The 14,906-nt window shown below is 43.8% G+C and overlaps 1 protein-coding gene across 2 annotated transcripts in view; it reads left to right on the forward strand.

Annotated features, from left to right (window-relative positions):
* SLC66A2 (solute carrier family 66 member 2) overlaps nt 1-14,906 on the forward strand; it is a 67,651-nt gene that overhangs the window by 10,009 nt on the left and 42,736 nt on the right. The window contains exons 2-3 of one of the 2 annotated variants that reach the window (XM_088533418.1): nt 4,697-4,830; nt 8,347-8,400. In XM_088533418.1, the coding sequence (XP_088389544.1) occupies nt 4,697-4,830; nt 8,347-8,400 (188 nt within the window). The remainder of the gene's footprint in view (nt 1-4,696; nt 4,831-8,346; nt 8,401-14,906) is intronic. The other variant, XM_088533419.1, reaches the window with a different exon arrangement.

A 14,906-nucleotide genomic window follows, 5' to 3' on the forward strand; every position in this document is an offset into this window, starting at 1 on the left:
CTCACAGCCTCGCACAGTAGGGCTCCATTTGCCAGTTGGAAAAGCAGATTTTGTGTTCTCTCTAGCTTGAGGTGGTCAGATGTGCCCTTTATTATTGTTGTTTTTGTTAAAACTGGTGTTTATTTGTGGGTACCAATGTAAGTGTTGGTTGTAACTTACGGTCGGTAGCGGCGGCTCCCTGGCTCTTGTCCGTCAGTGCTACTTGTGCTGCCTGTGTCCTGCAGGGCCACAAGCCGTCACCGCTAGCCCTGCACCCAGGCTCCGAGGCGGTGCTGGGGGGCTGCGTTAGGAGCAGGAGGCACTGCAGAAATGAATGCCTTTCTCTCGTTCAAGATCCAATCCCCCCGTGCCCGGGGAGGACCCTGGTTTTGTGTCAGGGGATGGAAAGGTGGTTAAGATATCTGCGACAAACTGGGTTACATAATTCTGGCATGTACAAGCATGCATGGCAAGCTCCAAAAAATATCTGCTGCCAGCCTTTTCCCTCTGCACTTTTAATAAAACACTTCCTAACCATTTTTCCTAGCTCATGACTTACTGCTCTTGCTATGAGTAGGTTCTGATTCCTCATTCAAGAGTGTTAAAATGTGCAAGGAGAACACTGAGCCTTACTGCTGCTTGAAGTCTGAGGCTGCTAATGGTGGAGCTGGGCCGCCCTGGGTGGTTTTGGGAGCTTTGGGTCGGAGCACACTGTGGTGCCCGAGCACCCCGGTGGCCCAAGCGGGCATACCCTCGTTTGGCCTGGTGTGCCAAAGAATAAAGTAACTCGCAGCTTGTTGTAATGTTAAAATCAGAATAAATAAATAAGCGACTAAAGGAAGAGAAACTAGAGATTTCATTGAAGTCAGCAGTAGGCATTTTTTAGTTGTATCTTGAGTAAGTGCAGCCAAAAGTAAGTACGCTCCCTGCTATTCTCGGTGGGCTATGGACTTCAAAAAAAATGCAATCCTTAAAATGTTTCATATAGTATCCCTCAAAAATATACAAACTCTACTATAATACTATGCTGTTCTTCTGGGATTTCAGCAATCTGACTCTTCTGGCTTGCCTTTTTCCTCCTTATTGAGTGGCTTATGCAAGCAATCTTTCAGTTGCAAAATGTCCATAAAAGAGGCCACTCATTAAAATGAAATAAGCAATATGAGATATGCAGATTCATTGAATCTAGATTTCTGATTTAGAGTGTTAGAGTGTGACTTGAGGAGCTAGAGGATGATTGAGGTTGGAAGAGACCTCTGGAGATCACGCAGGGTCAAAGAGGAGAAGGAGCTGAAGATGTGCTAGAGTAGTTTCCCAAATGGGGCGGGGGGAAAAAATCACTGTTCTGGTTCTTGTTATTTCTTTCAGGATTTCCCAGATGTGTTTTCCACTGGCCAAGGAGCCCTGCAGTGGGGTGCTCTGGTAACAGCTGTGCTGCGTGTACAACAGATAATAAAACCTTATGGTGCTAGGAGCTGTTCTCAGAAAATAGCTGCCTTAAGACAAACTCTGGGATGAGTTTATAGGTTTGGGTGGTCAGGGAAAAGATGAGAACTATGGAATTTGTTTGAGGGATATTTCTGAGCCAAGGTAACCCATACCCATTCTGTTCATTTTATCTGAAACCAGGTGGGTTCTGGTAGGCGCCGTGTCGCAGGACCTGGAGCTCCCTGCTGCAGCAAGCAGGGGAACCAGCTCCCTCTCGCAGGAGCTGCTGGCGGAGCCTCGCTGGGATACCGAGGGCACTGTGGGAGCACGAGGCAAAAGCAGAGCCCTGCCCCAAGCAGGGGACACCCAAGGACAATAGCCAGACACGGGGATGTGTAGGGGAAACAATATGGTCAGAGTGATTGCGCTGTCAGTGTTTTTTCAGGCATTTTAAGAGAGGAGATGGGCAAGCCGTCCATGCTGGGTTTAGCTTGTTTTGCACAATCCTGCATGGAGCAGGCTCAAGTCTGGAATAACAGGATTATTGTGACAGCTTGAGGTGCTCTGGTAGCTGTGCGGTCTTCCCAGTGCCTAGCCAGCCTCTGCTTTAGCTTGAACGCCCAGTTCTCTTGTGTTCATGACTCTGCACATGCACTGAATTTTGCTAGTACTTCAACAGCCTTAAAATAATTCGGATCGCTTCCCCTGCCTATTCTGCGCATTTAGCTATAACAGGAAAAGCTTTTTTAAAAAAACAGTGTTAAGGAAACCATGAAGAACTCGAGCCTGACATCTGAAGTCTGGAGTCCCCGAGTTCTGCGGATGCCTTGGTGGCTGGCACTGCGGTTGTGGGGTGCAAATGCAGGATGGTGATTCTGCGTGAGGACACGGGTCGCTGCTCCGTCCTGCGCCTGGGTAATGTGGAGCAGGGATGTGTGCTGGTGGTTCTCACTGCCTGTCTCCCTTGCAGCTGCTTGGTTTCCTGTAGGTGGGATGTGGGATGGAGGGTTGTGTTGCGGGCGAGATGTGATCGTTTGAAGTCCCGAAGAGTTTTCCTGTTTCCAGTTGACCTTTTGTTCTTTTTTTTTTTTTTTTTTTTTTTCCTTTTTAATTGTTAAAGGGCCAGAAGACTTGGGAGTTTGCCATAATACTTTCAGTCTCATGCGAGATAAGCCTGAGCTGATGGCAAATGGTTATTATAATTTAGCCCAGGGTGGCCTTGAGTGCGTGTGTTTGCAGTGGGTGAATGTTTATGCTGCAACCCATCCTTTGGTGAGGCAACCACGACTGGGCAGGCCAACAATTTCATGAGCAAGAAGGTGGTAACCTTGCAGTAACCTCTGCCAGATTTACCATCTGAATAGCTTCTGGCTGACCGTGCTGCTATCTCAGCCCCTCTTATGTACATGACTATTTTTTTACATGCAAATTCATTTGTAATTGGAGATGATTTTCTTAAGCCTGCAGTAAGCAGTTTTAACTGCTCTATGGATTTGACTGTCTAAGTCTTTCCTGTTTGTTTGTTCGTTTATTCTTCCCTCATTCCTCGAGTAAGAGGCAAAAACAGCAGTACCAAATTCCAGTGGTCCAAGGGAGCATCTACAATGACGTGGCCTACCACAAACCCATAGATGAGAGAGAAAAGAGGGAACTCTTGTACGTGGCCACTGGTCCTCCAGTAGCTGCCGGTGGCTTTGGGAGGCGCGTGGAGGTCGAGGCCTGGATGTGTTTGCCTTAGCTGTGTGCCAGCTGGCAGGAGACACCTGGCCACGTCCCTCGGTGCGTGCTGCTTGGCACCTCTGCACAGAGGGATTTCCAGAGAAGGGAGTCGGGGTCTTTGCAGCCTTCTTCCTGTCCCTTCCGACATGACTCATAAGAAGAAAATCTCTGCGAAGAAGCACTCGGAGAGGAAGTGCGGCGCTTGCTTGGCACGCGTCGCGTGCGAGAGCCCGCGGCGAGCGCGGCCGGTTTCTGCGGCCACGGGGCTCGCCCAGGAGAGCAACCCGAGCTCAGGAAGTCACATCGTGCCCTTTGAGCATGGGGTCTTCTTCATGAGGTAATCCTAATGTACAGCGAAAGAGCTGGAGACAGCGAAATAGCCTCTACCGGGGAGTGCAAGGCAGGGAGCACTGGTGTGCCCAGCAGCGTGACGGGCGCCGAGACGGGCCTCAGCGAGGGATTTTGAAGGCCTGGGAGCCGCGTCATGCTGGCTGAGGGAGCCGATGGCGTAGCTCACCGAGATGTGCCTGCAGCCCTGCTGTCTTAAATCTAATATCCTGTGAGGGCTGCGCATGAGAAGCTTCCGTGCCCTGTCGTTAATTCCCTTAATGAGGGTGTCTGGTAGGGGTGTCAACAAGCCGTGCAGGAGGCGGCGCTTGGAGAGCAGCCACTCTCCTCTGTAGGGTCTCGTTTTCCTACGGCAGAGCCGAGTGCGATCGCTCAAGAGGAAGCCCTTCAGCAAGGCTTGGCCCAAACCCAAGATCATTGCCCTGCAGTGCGTGCAGAAGAGCTCAGTAGTCTCTGCCAAATGTCATCTGTGAGCAAGCAGAAATTCAGTTTGGGGAGAAAAGAGAGGGCAAAGTCTGTGTGCTTCTTTTTTGCGTCCTTGTACTTTTCTTCCCCCAACCTTGAGCCAGTCAAGACACAAACTGGTGACTTGGTTGATGTGTTCTGTAGACCAGCCTCTTTAACTGCAATGTCTGGAGGCAGGTGAGGCAGATGGCTCCCTCTGCCTGTTTGTTTGTTTATTTTAAAAGTATTTGTAAATATTAAATATATTATAAACCTGTGAATATTTTAATAGGGCAAATGTTACTGCTTTTTCATGATTTTTACCTTAAAAGTTTGATCAACAGAGTAAAATTTTGCACAGTCCTTGCAAAACCTATGGGATGTATAAATGGAGAGAATGTGAAACTGCTGTTAATGCAGCAAAATTCCGCCGCCTTTGTGCTGCCTCTTCTTTCAAAGTAATAGATCTGCTGTTTGGCTGAGCAGCAGAGGCTTGAGCTTCTGCTTTCAGAGCTTCTGGGATTTGTCCACAGGGATGTTTTGTCCAGGGCAAGGGGATAGTGGCTCTGTTGAACTCCTTCCTATATGTGCGTGTAAAACGTAACTGGTGGCTTTCTCTTGTTTGGCCTCTCACAGCTGTTACTGTAAGGGTGATTTATGATTTCCTTTGCCAGATGCTTAGAAAATACCAAAACATGAAAATAACTGAAAATAACTAAGTACAACATTTGTCATCTTTGAGATGTTTTATATGTTTTTCTTTTGCTTTTCTGTTTAGGTTTGGAAGGCGATTTGAATCCCCTCTACTGTGGCAAAGCATTATCATGATCATCACGATGTTGTTGATGCTGAAGCTGTGCACTGAGGTCCGTGTGTCCAACGAGCTAAACATAAAGCGCCGCTCGTTCGCAGGTTAGTGACAGGAGCTGGCTGTTGCAGAATTAATCATTTTAAGAGCGTATTGTGGTATGTTTTGAACAGAAGTTCTGCCTGGATTGCAACCCAGCCTCCTTTCTTGCTGATCCAGTGTGGCTCTCTGAGCTTCTTTGAAACCACTTTTGTTGAGATGAATATTTAAAGCTATAATTTTATTTTAAATAGGTCTTGGTTCAGGCTGGAAATCAGATTTCTTCTTAGTATTTCACATCAAGCTCTAAGTTACAGAACTAGCTGTCATGTCTTTGTGCTAGCCTGCATTTTTTTAAGACTGTGCCTTAAATAAGAAGTTGTGCTTTCTACCAAGTTCTAAGGTGAGAGATGGACCCTGATCATATGCTATCATCCAAAATCTTGTTTTGCAGTTGCCAGGAAAGTATCTTTCATATGCATGGAATGTATTTCCCGCTTACTAAAATATTCACAGTAAAAACAGAAGTGGTATGGTATCATACCATAGTTACAATATCTGTTTGTGTACAGTTTCTTTTGATTTTTTCCACTTTTTGTTTGTCCTATTTTTAGACATTAATGATTTCATTTGGGGGCAGAGCGTTATTCTTTATTTAATAGAATTCTCTTGCTTCGTGTAAACACTTTGGTTTTTATATTCTCAGTAGGGAAATGTGAGAGGGGTAGGTTTTGTGTTTCTCTGTATTGACTTTGACTTGCATCATTTTATTTTGCAGCTTATTACCAACAAGAGCAGAAGCAATACTGTCAGCTTTTTGTCAGTTGTTGTGCCAATATGGATGTATAATTTATTCTTCCCATCTGTTCTCTTCCCTCATTCCCTAATAAGTGATGGTCTGATACAGTTCCAGATATCTGCAGCCATCATCAGAAGGCGGCAGATACTGGCTGTTCATGTGGTAGCTGAGGAGGCCCCTCTCATCAGTGCTCACAGTGCAGCGTGCTGCAAGGCTGATCAAGTGAGCGGCTTCACATGCAAGAGGAGGTGCCCTGCAGCTCCCAGTGCTGCGCCCAGGTGCCCTTTCCCCTCTCCTACCATCACAAGCTGCTCTGTCCACAAGGGTTGTTAGCCTGGCGGGGTGAATGAATGGCTTAAAAGCTCCGTTCTGCTGAGTTTTGGCAGAGCTAAGCCAAGCAGGAAGGCTTAGGAGGGGCCATGGAAGTGTCATGCCTCCCTCGCCCTCCTTGCTGCTGCTCAGTGAAACTGGCGGCCACGCTTCTCTGTTTGCCTTTGCTGCAGGGAAACTGTCCTGTGTGCTGCTCTAGGCTCCCTCCGTGCCCTTTGGACAAAAGGGGAGGCTGTTCAGTTTAGTGCGTGTTCCTCTTTAAACAACTCTCCTGGCAGATGTACAGCCTCTTAAAAGGTGATCTGTCCAGGTATGAGAAACTTGTTAAGGCTTGTGTCATTTGATCCTTTTTTCTTTTTTTTTCTTCTTGAAAATCAACTTGTCATGTGTTTAATTATCTAGACAGATGAGTTTTACCTCTTTGTGGACCATAATTGCTTGTTTTCAGCTGAAGATTTCCCTCCTTCCACCCACCTGGAGAACGGCACAGTGCAGCTTAGAAGTCTCTTATGTGTGATATTTTTTTTTTCTTTTTAATGAGTGATGAAGTATTATTTCAAGTATCTTCAGGCTGGAGGAAACATGAACACTGAAAATATTGATCCCCTGCCAGCTATAATGTGCTGGCTCAGAATAAACCTTTCAATGCATACAGCAATCCCAGGGAGGTAGAAAGATGGGTTTGTATTTAAAGCACAAAATCAGTAGGAGTGAAGAGATATGGATTTCTACACCTACTCTTAATCTTATCGCTTAAATTTTATGGTCTCCTAGGAAAGCTGATAGATCTCTCTGTACTTTCTTTCCTCATAGCTCGTCTGGGCAATGAGAAGCTAGACTTGAAGTCAGTGTTTTTGAGGAGACTTTGCAGAATCCTGAGCGCACAATTTCTCTATTATGTAATATATAACTCCTCAGATGTCAGGTTTTCAAATTAAATCTTTTTATTCTGTCATTTCCATCCTCCCTCTGAATGTTCCTGCAAAATAGTTCAAACTACTTAAAAAGTGAAGCTAGTTTTGGTCTGTTCATTGCTAGCTTATTGCCTTATTTTCCTCCCTGGTGACGTTAGTATATGCTTACTAGTGTATTCCAAATTCTGTGGGAGTTGCCTGATTTTTTTTTTCCTGTTTTTATTATTCTCCTAAATAATGTCTCTTAATAGTTCAGAATTAACATTTTTGAAACATTAAGGAGCAGTCTCTCCTAATCCTGACAAGGTTGTTCTCTACTCTGTTTTGTGGGGTCACTGAGTTAAAATACATATTAGTTGCGGTTTAGAATATGGATGAAAAGCCATTTGAGTGCATTTTAATTCATAGAGCAACTCTTATTGCTTGAAAAAGTCAGTCTCCATGAATTGTTTGATTATTTATTGTAGCTTCTTTATGGAGAACTTATTAGGAAAACTCTTTTTTTGCCATAGGCTTTTTTTTCTTCTGCTTTTTCTCCCTTGTGAAGTGCAAGTAAGTTAAAAGTAGCAGAGCACCCCTTGTGCTGTTGCTGCTTTCTCTCTATATACTGAGTGCATGAACTTTTCAATTACATGTACTGCTTAAAATGAGAGTTAAGTCCCCTTAAATGCCAAATGCCCAACTATGTTACTTAAAAACACCTTTGACTGTATACCCTCTTTTTAACTCCCCTGCATTAAAAGAAAAACTGCAAAACAAAAAACTTTTCCTCTGAATTCTTCCATGATCGGTTAGTTTCTGATCTGCACAGGAATAACATGAAAATGAGCGGCAGTGTGAAGGTGTCCTCAGATAAAGTCACCAGGCATGACAAATGTCTTGCCTAGTTTTATCTTTTACTGTTTTTGTTTTATCTCGACTGTTTTACTGGTGCATTTCCTGGCACAATTGTTGCGATAACAATAGCTCTCCTTGTTCATTGCTGGTTTTTAATTGGGTGTCTGTGCAGCAGCCATATGCTTGTTGTTAGCTCAAAACAGCAAAGTGCAAAGTTCAGTGGGGTTTTCTTTTGTTGTCCTAGTTCAAAGCAGTGTATTATTTCTGAGGCAGGGTGCTGCTGCTCTGCTGGAGTGCCAAATGTTGAAAAACAAAATCTGAATTTCTGCCTGCCTCACATCTCGACTCTAGACTAGAGGCGTTTGCAGGAGGCCGTGAAGTGCTCACCAATGTACAGCTGGTCACAACTGAGAACAAGGGTCATCCTTGAAAGAGTTGGCAGGCTGGGACAGTCTCACGTGCTTGGGGAGACACTCTGTGAAGGGACTTCCTACTGCTCAGCTCTTTCTTAACGTCTTGAGGTGGGAGTGTTATAGAAAGCATGGAAACTAAAATTTCTAGCATGTTTGGTTTTGCCTTTTTCATTAGCAAAATACACTAACTGACTAAACTTTTACTAAAAGACCCACTGTTGCTTTAAATGGTGCAAGTCTATTTTGTCTCCCTTCCTTTTTATTCTCAACTTCTTTTTTTTTGTGTAGCTGCAGATAGTAAGGATGAAGAAATCAAAGCACCTCCCAAGAGATCTTATCTGGGTACGTACCATACAAACCCACTATGCATGAAGTTGTCATTTCAACTATGTGTTTCATGCTTTTCTACTTTTTGTAACCCTTGTCAGAAATGATTGCATGATCGTTTCTACAGCAAATGTTTGCACTACATTTTCACATACTAAAACCTGGTGCATGGTTTTAATTTCCCCTTGTTTTTAATTCTCATAGAGGAAAAGATGCTTTTAGCTCTATTTCAGAAACTTTTTTTTTTTTTTTCCAAAAAAGTAGTTGAAATCACTCCGTTGTTTCTCAATGGTATCTTTCTCATTTTCTCCCCAAGCTAGAGAAATTAAATATTATCTGGTACTGGGATCCATCTCTTCTGATATTTCTTCCTCCTCTTCCAGCTCTGACTGGAAGCTGAAACTGGAAACTGAAAAAAATCTATTTTTCAGAATGGGAAACTTCTTATCCAGCATACCCCTTGATATTCATCAAAAGACCAATTCTTTTTCTGTCTTGTTCCTCTCTTCCACTAGGGCAGCCTCAGTTATTACTTGGATTGGAGGTTAGTAGTACTTTACAGTAAGAGCCTCCAATCATCTTAAGTCTCAGAGCTGGAATCTGTGTTAATTTGCCAAAAAGGAGGAGGAGGAGGTATCAAATGCAGTCTAATTTTGCTTTATTTTTAACTTTCAATATCTGTGAAAGACAATTTCTATCAGGTGATAGGCTTTTGGGGAAATAATTTATGTAATCATGTTAGGGAAGTAGCAACAACTATAGACACACAGAATTTGTCTTGGTTTGACTCAAATCAATTTTTAGACCAATATGAATTGAAATGATGCACATATCTTTCATTGTTACTGGTTATTTTGGTTTTAGAAGGTCTGCTGAAATTCTCAAATTAGTAAGGGGTCAGTTGAAGAAGTGCAGGGTAAACTACACTATTCCTAGTTCAAGAGGAGAATGTCTATTTCTATATCTGTTCACAAATGCAGTCAAATAAAGTGGTGCCAACTCTGAGAAAACACAGAGTGATCTTTGCCTGAGTGCTTTCTTGATGCCATCAGACTGGTCCTGTTAAGGTTACCCAGGCTGTCTTTTAATGATTCGTTTTCTGGATCTTTCTGAATCAGGGGCAAAATACACACTTTGGGGTATTCAATGTGTGCTGGTCTAATACCAGTATTTTGCAAAGCACCTTTTCCTTTTATTTTCAAAACATTTTTTAATGGACTTGACATCAAACCATTTTATTTTGCTGTTTGTCTTCTAGTTTGTAGTCATTCTCGCTGGCTTGCCACACTAACCGACAGAACGTAAACTTTAAAGGATCCTGCCTTTGATGTGTCTACATTCCTGCTGCCTTCGGTTATGTTCAGCAATGCTTTTATTTATGGTGTCAGAGCTAAAAGTGGCTGTCTGTGCTCTTGGTTGTGGGGGAGAGGGTTATTTCAAAACTAAACAGAAATGAGTAGGTTTTTTTTATGACCTTTTATGCAGTTTTGAATTTTCAGTAGTGTCCTTTTTAATTTAAAAAATCAATACTTTTTTCTAGTTTTAGTGCTTAAAAAGTTGAAATGATTTGTGATAAAAAGCCATCCATCTTGGTATAAATGAAGCAAGTCTGAAACATTTGGTTAATAAATGGTGCTTGAAGTTAATTTTGGATTTGCTTAGCAAAATGGGATGAATCAAATCAGTGTCCCAAAGGAAAAGGCCTGCCTTAGGCTAGTGCTCAGAGGTTTAATGACTGGTGTTGGCAAGCGTGTTTTCTCTTGAAATGGCGTAATTTTTGCTGCTGTGAATGCAGAAGAAATGTTTTGAGGTGTTTATGTACGCTTTGCGTGAACAGTTATTTTCTGTTGGCTAAAAGAGTGACAAAAACAGTGCTCAAGTCATGCTTCAATTTACAGAGGGTTTGACTCGGTTATGCACCTTAGTGCTGTGTCTTCCTACACAGGAGCTGGGAAGCTCCCTGAGAATTTAGGTTAGGGAAAGATCTGCCATCTTTCATGTGGGGGCAGTGTGTTCTCGCGTCTTACTGAGGAGGCTAAGGCCTATTTGGAATTAAACCTGGTAAGGGGTGTCAAGGACGACCAGAAGGACTTCTTATAATACATTAGTAGCATAAGGAACACAAGGGAAAATGTGGGTCTGCTGCTACATGGGGTGGGTGACAAAGGATACAGAGAAGGCAGTTACTGAATGCTGCCTTTGCTGCCTTTACTGCTAAGGCCAGCCCTCAGGAATCCCAGACATTGGAGAGAGAAAGTCTGGAGAAAGGTGGACTTTCCCTTGGTTGAAGAGGATTGGGTTAAAGATCATTTAGGCAACCTTGACACCCACAGATCCGTGGCCCCTGATGAGATACACCCACGAGTGCTGTGGGAACTGGTAGATGTTATTGCTGGGCCACTCTCCATCATCACTGAAAGGTCATGGACAACAGGTGAAGACTAGAAGAAAGTCATTGTCACTCTGATCTTCAAAAGGACAAGAAGCTGGACCCAGGCCAGTCATCCTCACCTCCCTCCCTGGAAAGGTGGTGGAGCAGCTCATTCTGGATGCCATCTCTAAGAATGTGGAGGGTAAGAAGGGGATTAGGAGCAGTCAGCACGGCTTCACCAAGGGGAAATCATGCTTAACCAACCTGATAGTCATGTGTGATGGGATGACTGGCGGGGTTGATGAGGGGAGAACAGTGCATGTTGTCTGCCTTGACTTCAGGAAGGCTTTAGACGCTGTCTCATAACACCCTCATAGGCAACCTCAGAAAGTGTGAGTAGGTGAGCACACAGTGAGGTGGACTGAGAACTGGCTGAACAGCAGAGCTTGGAGGGTTGTGATCAGCTGAGCAGAGTCTAATTGGAGGCCTGAAGCTAGCGATGTCCCAGGGGTCACTAGTGGGTCCAGTGTTGTTCAACTTGGTCATCGGTGGCCTGGATGAAGGGACGGAGGACACCCTCAGCACGTGTGCTGGTGATAGAAACTGGGAGGAGCAGCCGTCCAGAGGGGCCTTGACAGGCTGCAGAGGTGAGTGGAGATGAACTGCAGGAAGTCCAGCAAAGGCAAGTGCAGGGAGAGAGGCCAGTAAAGGGCTGCTAAGAGGATTAGGGAACTGGAGCATCCCTCTCCCCTGAGAGGGAAAGACTGGGGGAGCTGGGCCTGTTTAGCCTCGAGGAGGCTGAGAGGGGATCTCATTAATGTATACTAGTAGCTTAAGGGAGGGTGGCAAGAGGATGGGGCCACACTCTTTTTCAGTGGTGCTCAGTGACAGGAGAAGCAACGGGCAAGAACTGAGACACAGGCAGTTCTGCCTGAACATGAAGAAAACTTCTGTGCTGTGACAATGACTGAGCATGGGAAGAGGCTGCCTGGAGAGGTTGTGGAGGCTCCATCCCTTGGAGAGATTCAAAGGCCACCTGGACATGGTCCTGGGCAATGTGCCTAAGGTGACCCTGCTTGAGCAGCAGGGTTTGGACTAGGTAATCTCCAGAAGTCTCTTCTAATCCCAACCATTATGTGAGTTTTGATGGAACTTCCCCAACAGGAGTTATAAATTGGCTTATTCCTTTACATTTCAAGGCTGTGCAGGTCATTATATTTCTTTGTTTTTCCTTCCAGTTACATAGTAAATGTGCTGTATATTGTGTTTGTAACTGAAACTTGGCTGCCCATGGAAATTTATTTTGTTTGCAGATCAGTTAAACCATTAATCTGAAAACATAGTGCTCTGCCAGTAAATTTCTGGTGAACTTGATAGAGAAATGCTGAGGCACTTGTTTGATGCCTCATGTTTGAATAGGAATTGAACTCTTGCTTAGGTCCTTCACATTGCTTTTAAGCACTTTTTTCTTTTTCTTTTTTTTTTTTTTGTCAGTAATCCAGCAAACCACTTAACATGTGGAACAACAGTGGCATTATCTGAAAAAGCTTTTAGCTGGCGTGTGACTCTGAAAAGTGTCCTTCTAGCAGTCAGTGCTGAGGTAGTGAGGATGGGAGAGAAGAGCACTCTGTGGTTCCACTGACCCAAATAAGATAAGGATAATTTACCGCATGGTGGGCTCAAGAGTGCCACACTTTCTGTGTTCATGCAGAAATAAAATGATTTGTTTCTTTTTCTAGGCAAAGGAAGAACTAAGAAGGATTAAATAGCACAAGTTGTGGAGGAATGTTGCTTTATTCCCTTTTTTCTTTTAAAGAAAGTATTTAGTTTTACCTAATGCCTTTTAGCATTTGACAGCTGGGACTGAGGATGAGTTGTGGTTTTCTCCTTTCTAACTGAAATGCTTTGGAATAAGTTTGAGCAATTGCCTTAATCTCTTACACTGAGATGTAAGTTCCTGCATATATTTTGAGTCCTGTGAGAGCTGGAGATTGCTGGGGCAGAAGCAGCAAAACTCAAGGCATCAGTTCAAAGATACTGCGTCTTTGAAGCTGTTTTGAATGGTCTCATTTGCCTGGCAGCTGTGTCCCAAAGTGAATGCTGTTCGTTCCATTTTCCAACTAAATATTTAAACACATTGAAGGACACTTCTGGTCACAAGGGTGGTTTTTTTTTTTTTTTTTTTTTTTTTTTTTTTTTTTTTTTTTTTTTTTCCCCTCTCCTCTGAAGTTGGTTTTAGAACTTGCTCTTCTACTGAACCCTGAACTCTTGCTCTTGACCCAGACAAAAAAAAATTGTTCAAGTAGCAGCATATTTTGAAACAGCGATAATAAAATATTTCAACAACAACAAAAAAAGCAGATTGACCATCTACCTGTTACAATAGCATTTAAAACTTTTTGGTTTAGTTTGCTGAGGTGGCAGTGCAAGAAAAGTCTGTGTAGGAAAGTTCACCGAGGTAATACCTGCATAATAATGAGAATAGTAACAGGAATTAAGCAGGCACAGTGATCTGCTACATAATTCCACTGACAACTGAATAAACAAACTACTTTTTCAGCTCCTCATTTGTCCCATGTCATTGGTGGGGTCTGTGGGCTGGTGGTAGAATAAGGGTCGGCCTACTCAACCACAGCACCAATACGCTGTCTGTGCCATGAGTGAAATAAACTGCAGTGAGCTCTCTGGCTGCCTCTGTTCAGCACTTGGCCCCAGTGCAGCACCGAATTGTGTCTTCCTTGAGGCTTGAAGTGAGAGATCAGAAATGGAGCGTTTGTCAATGAAAAATGTTCTCTTGAGGGTAACCTTTCTTCCCTCTATTGATTTTTGTGTGGGGGAATTGGTGTATTGTGGTTCTTTGGTTTTACCCATGCAGGTTCCATTATGCCATTTGATACATCAAGTAAATAACTTACACTGAGTGATGTATGTGTGGTGCCCCTGCGTTTTCATAATGCCATCAAAAGCTTCTCAAAGGGCTTGAAAAACTGGATTTGTCCACCTACACTGTGTCTTTTGGTTCTTAAACCTCCAGAGCCTGAAGGGCTGGAGTGGGGAGGTTGTTCTGATTTCATGCATCATGTAGGCAATAACATTTTTCTTATTTGTTATTGCAGCACACTCTATACCTTGTAGTCAAACTGATTAAAAATCTACCCATTCTTGATCCGAAAAGTCCAAAGTACCAGTTCTTTGGTAAAGGGAAATGTTCTCAGCATTTAAATTTTGACTGAGGATAGCTTTGACAAGGATATTGGACTAGATCTCTTCCCATTCAAGTTTTTGTGTGATTATAAATGCAGTTCTGCATGTATTTTGTTATATAACCACGATGCACAATTTGTTAATGCAGTTGGTATCTTTTTCCTCCTTTCTTTATTTCAAAGTGGGGGTGTATATATACGTGTATATACACATATATATTTGTTATGTTAGCCAGTGAAGAATACCTCTGCAGAAACCAGGGGATGACCGCCTTGTCTTTGCAATGTTTTACATCTTACACGTTCATTCCTCTGGCTTCTGCTGCTGGTGGTAATCAAATCTCAAACATCCTTCCCATCCCTTAAAGAAGGGGTCGAGAGGGGTATTATGTGTGTGAACCAAGGCAGGGAGCGCTGAGGATGGAGCTGTATTTTTGGCTTGCACATGGCAGAGGTGGATCTCCCTCCTGGAATGCACCAGCGTAAGAGATGCGGTCGTCCTGCGCTGTGTTTTTGGTCTGTGCTGCATGGGGACCTTCTCTGCTCTGGCTCCCTGCGCCTCTTCCTGGCTCTTTGGCAATACTTGGGAGTTTGACAAGCAGGAGTAGCAATGTGGCAAGGAAAATGACTTAAACAGGCTTTATCAAAAGAGCTGTGTTGTGGCAGAAATACTCCTTGTGACACAAGTACAACTTCTAATCGGTGATTTAGCAAGGGATTGACATGTGAATGAAGAACGTGTTTTGCGTTTAGCAGGAGGAGCTGCGCTCATAGCAGCCTCTGTCCACAGGAGGGTGCTCGTGGGTTTCAAAATCCTGTGTGCTGAGCTCCTGAACTGAGCTGAGGAGAAGCTGGTCCTGCTTTCAGGGCCGTGGCCGATAGCTGTAGAGCTGGCGGGTCGGTAGAGGTTTGGGAAATCCTCTTCCTGTGTGATGGGAACCAGAATA

Source organism: Tinamus guttatus, unplaced genomic scaffold (assembly GCF_059628265.1).
Source record: "Tinamus guttatus ecotype Peru unplaced genomic scaffold, ASM5962826v1 Tinamus_guttatus_pri_ptg000497l, whole genome shotgun sequence".
Classification (NCBI taxonomy): Eukaryota; Metazoa; Chordata; class Aves; order Tinamiformes; family Tinamidae; genus Tinamus; species Tinamus guttatus.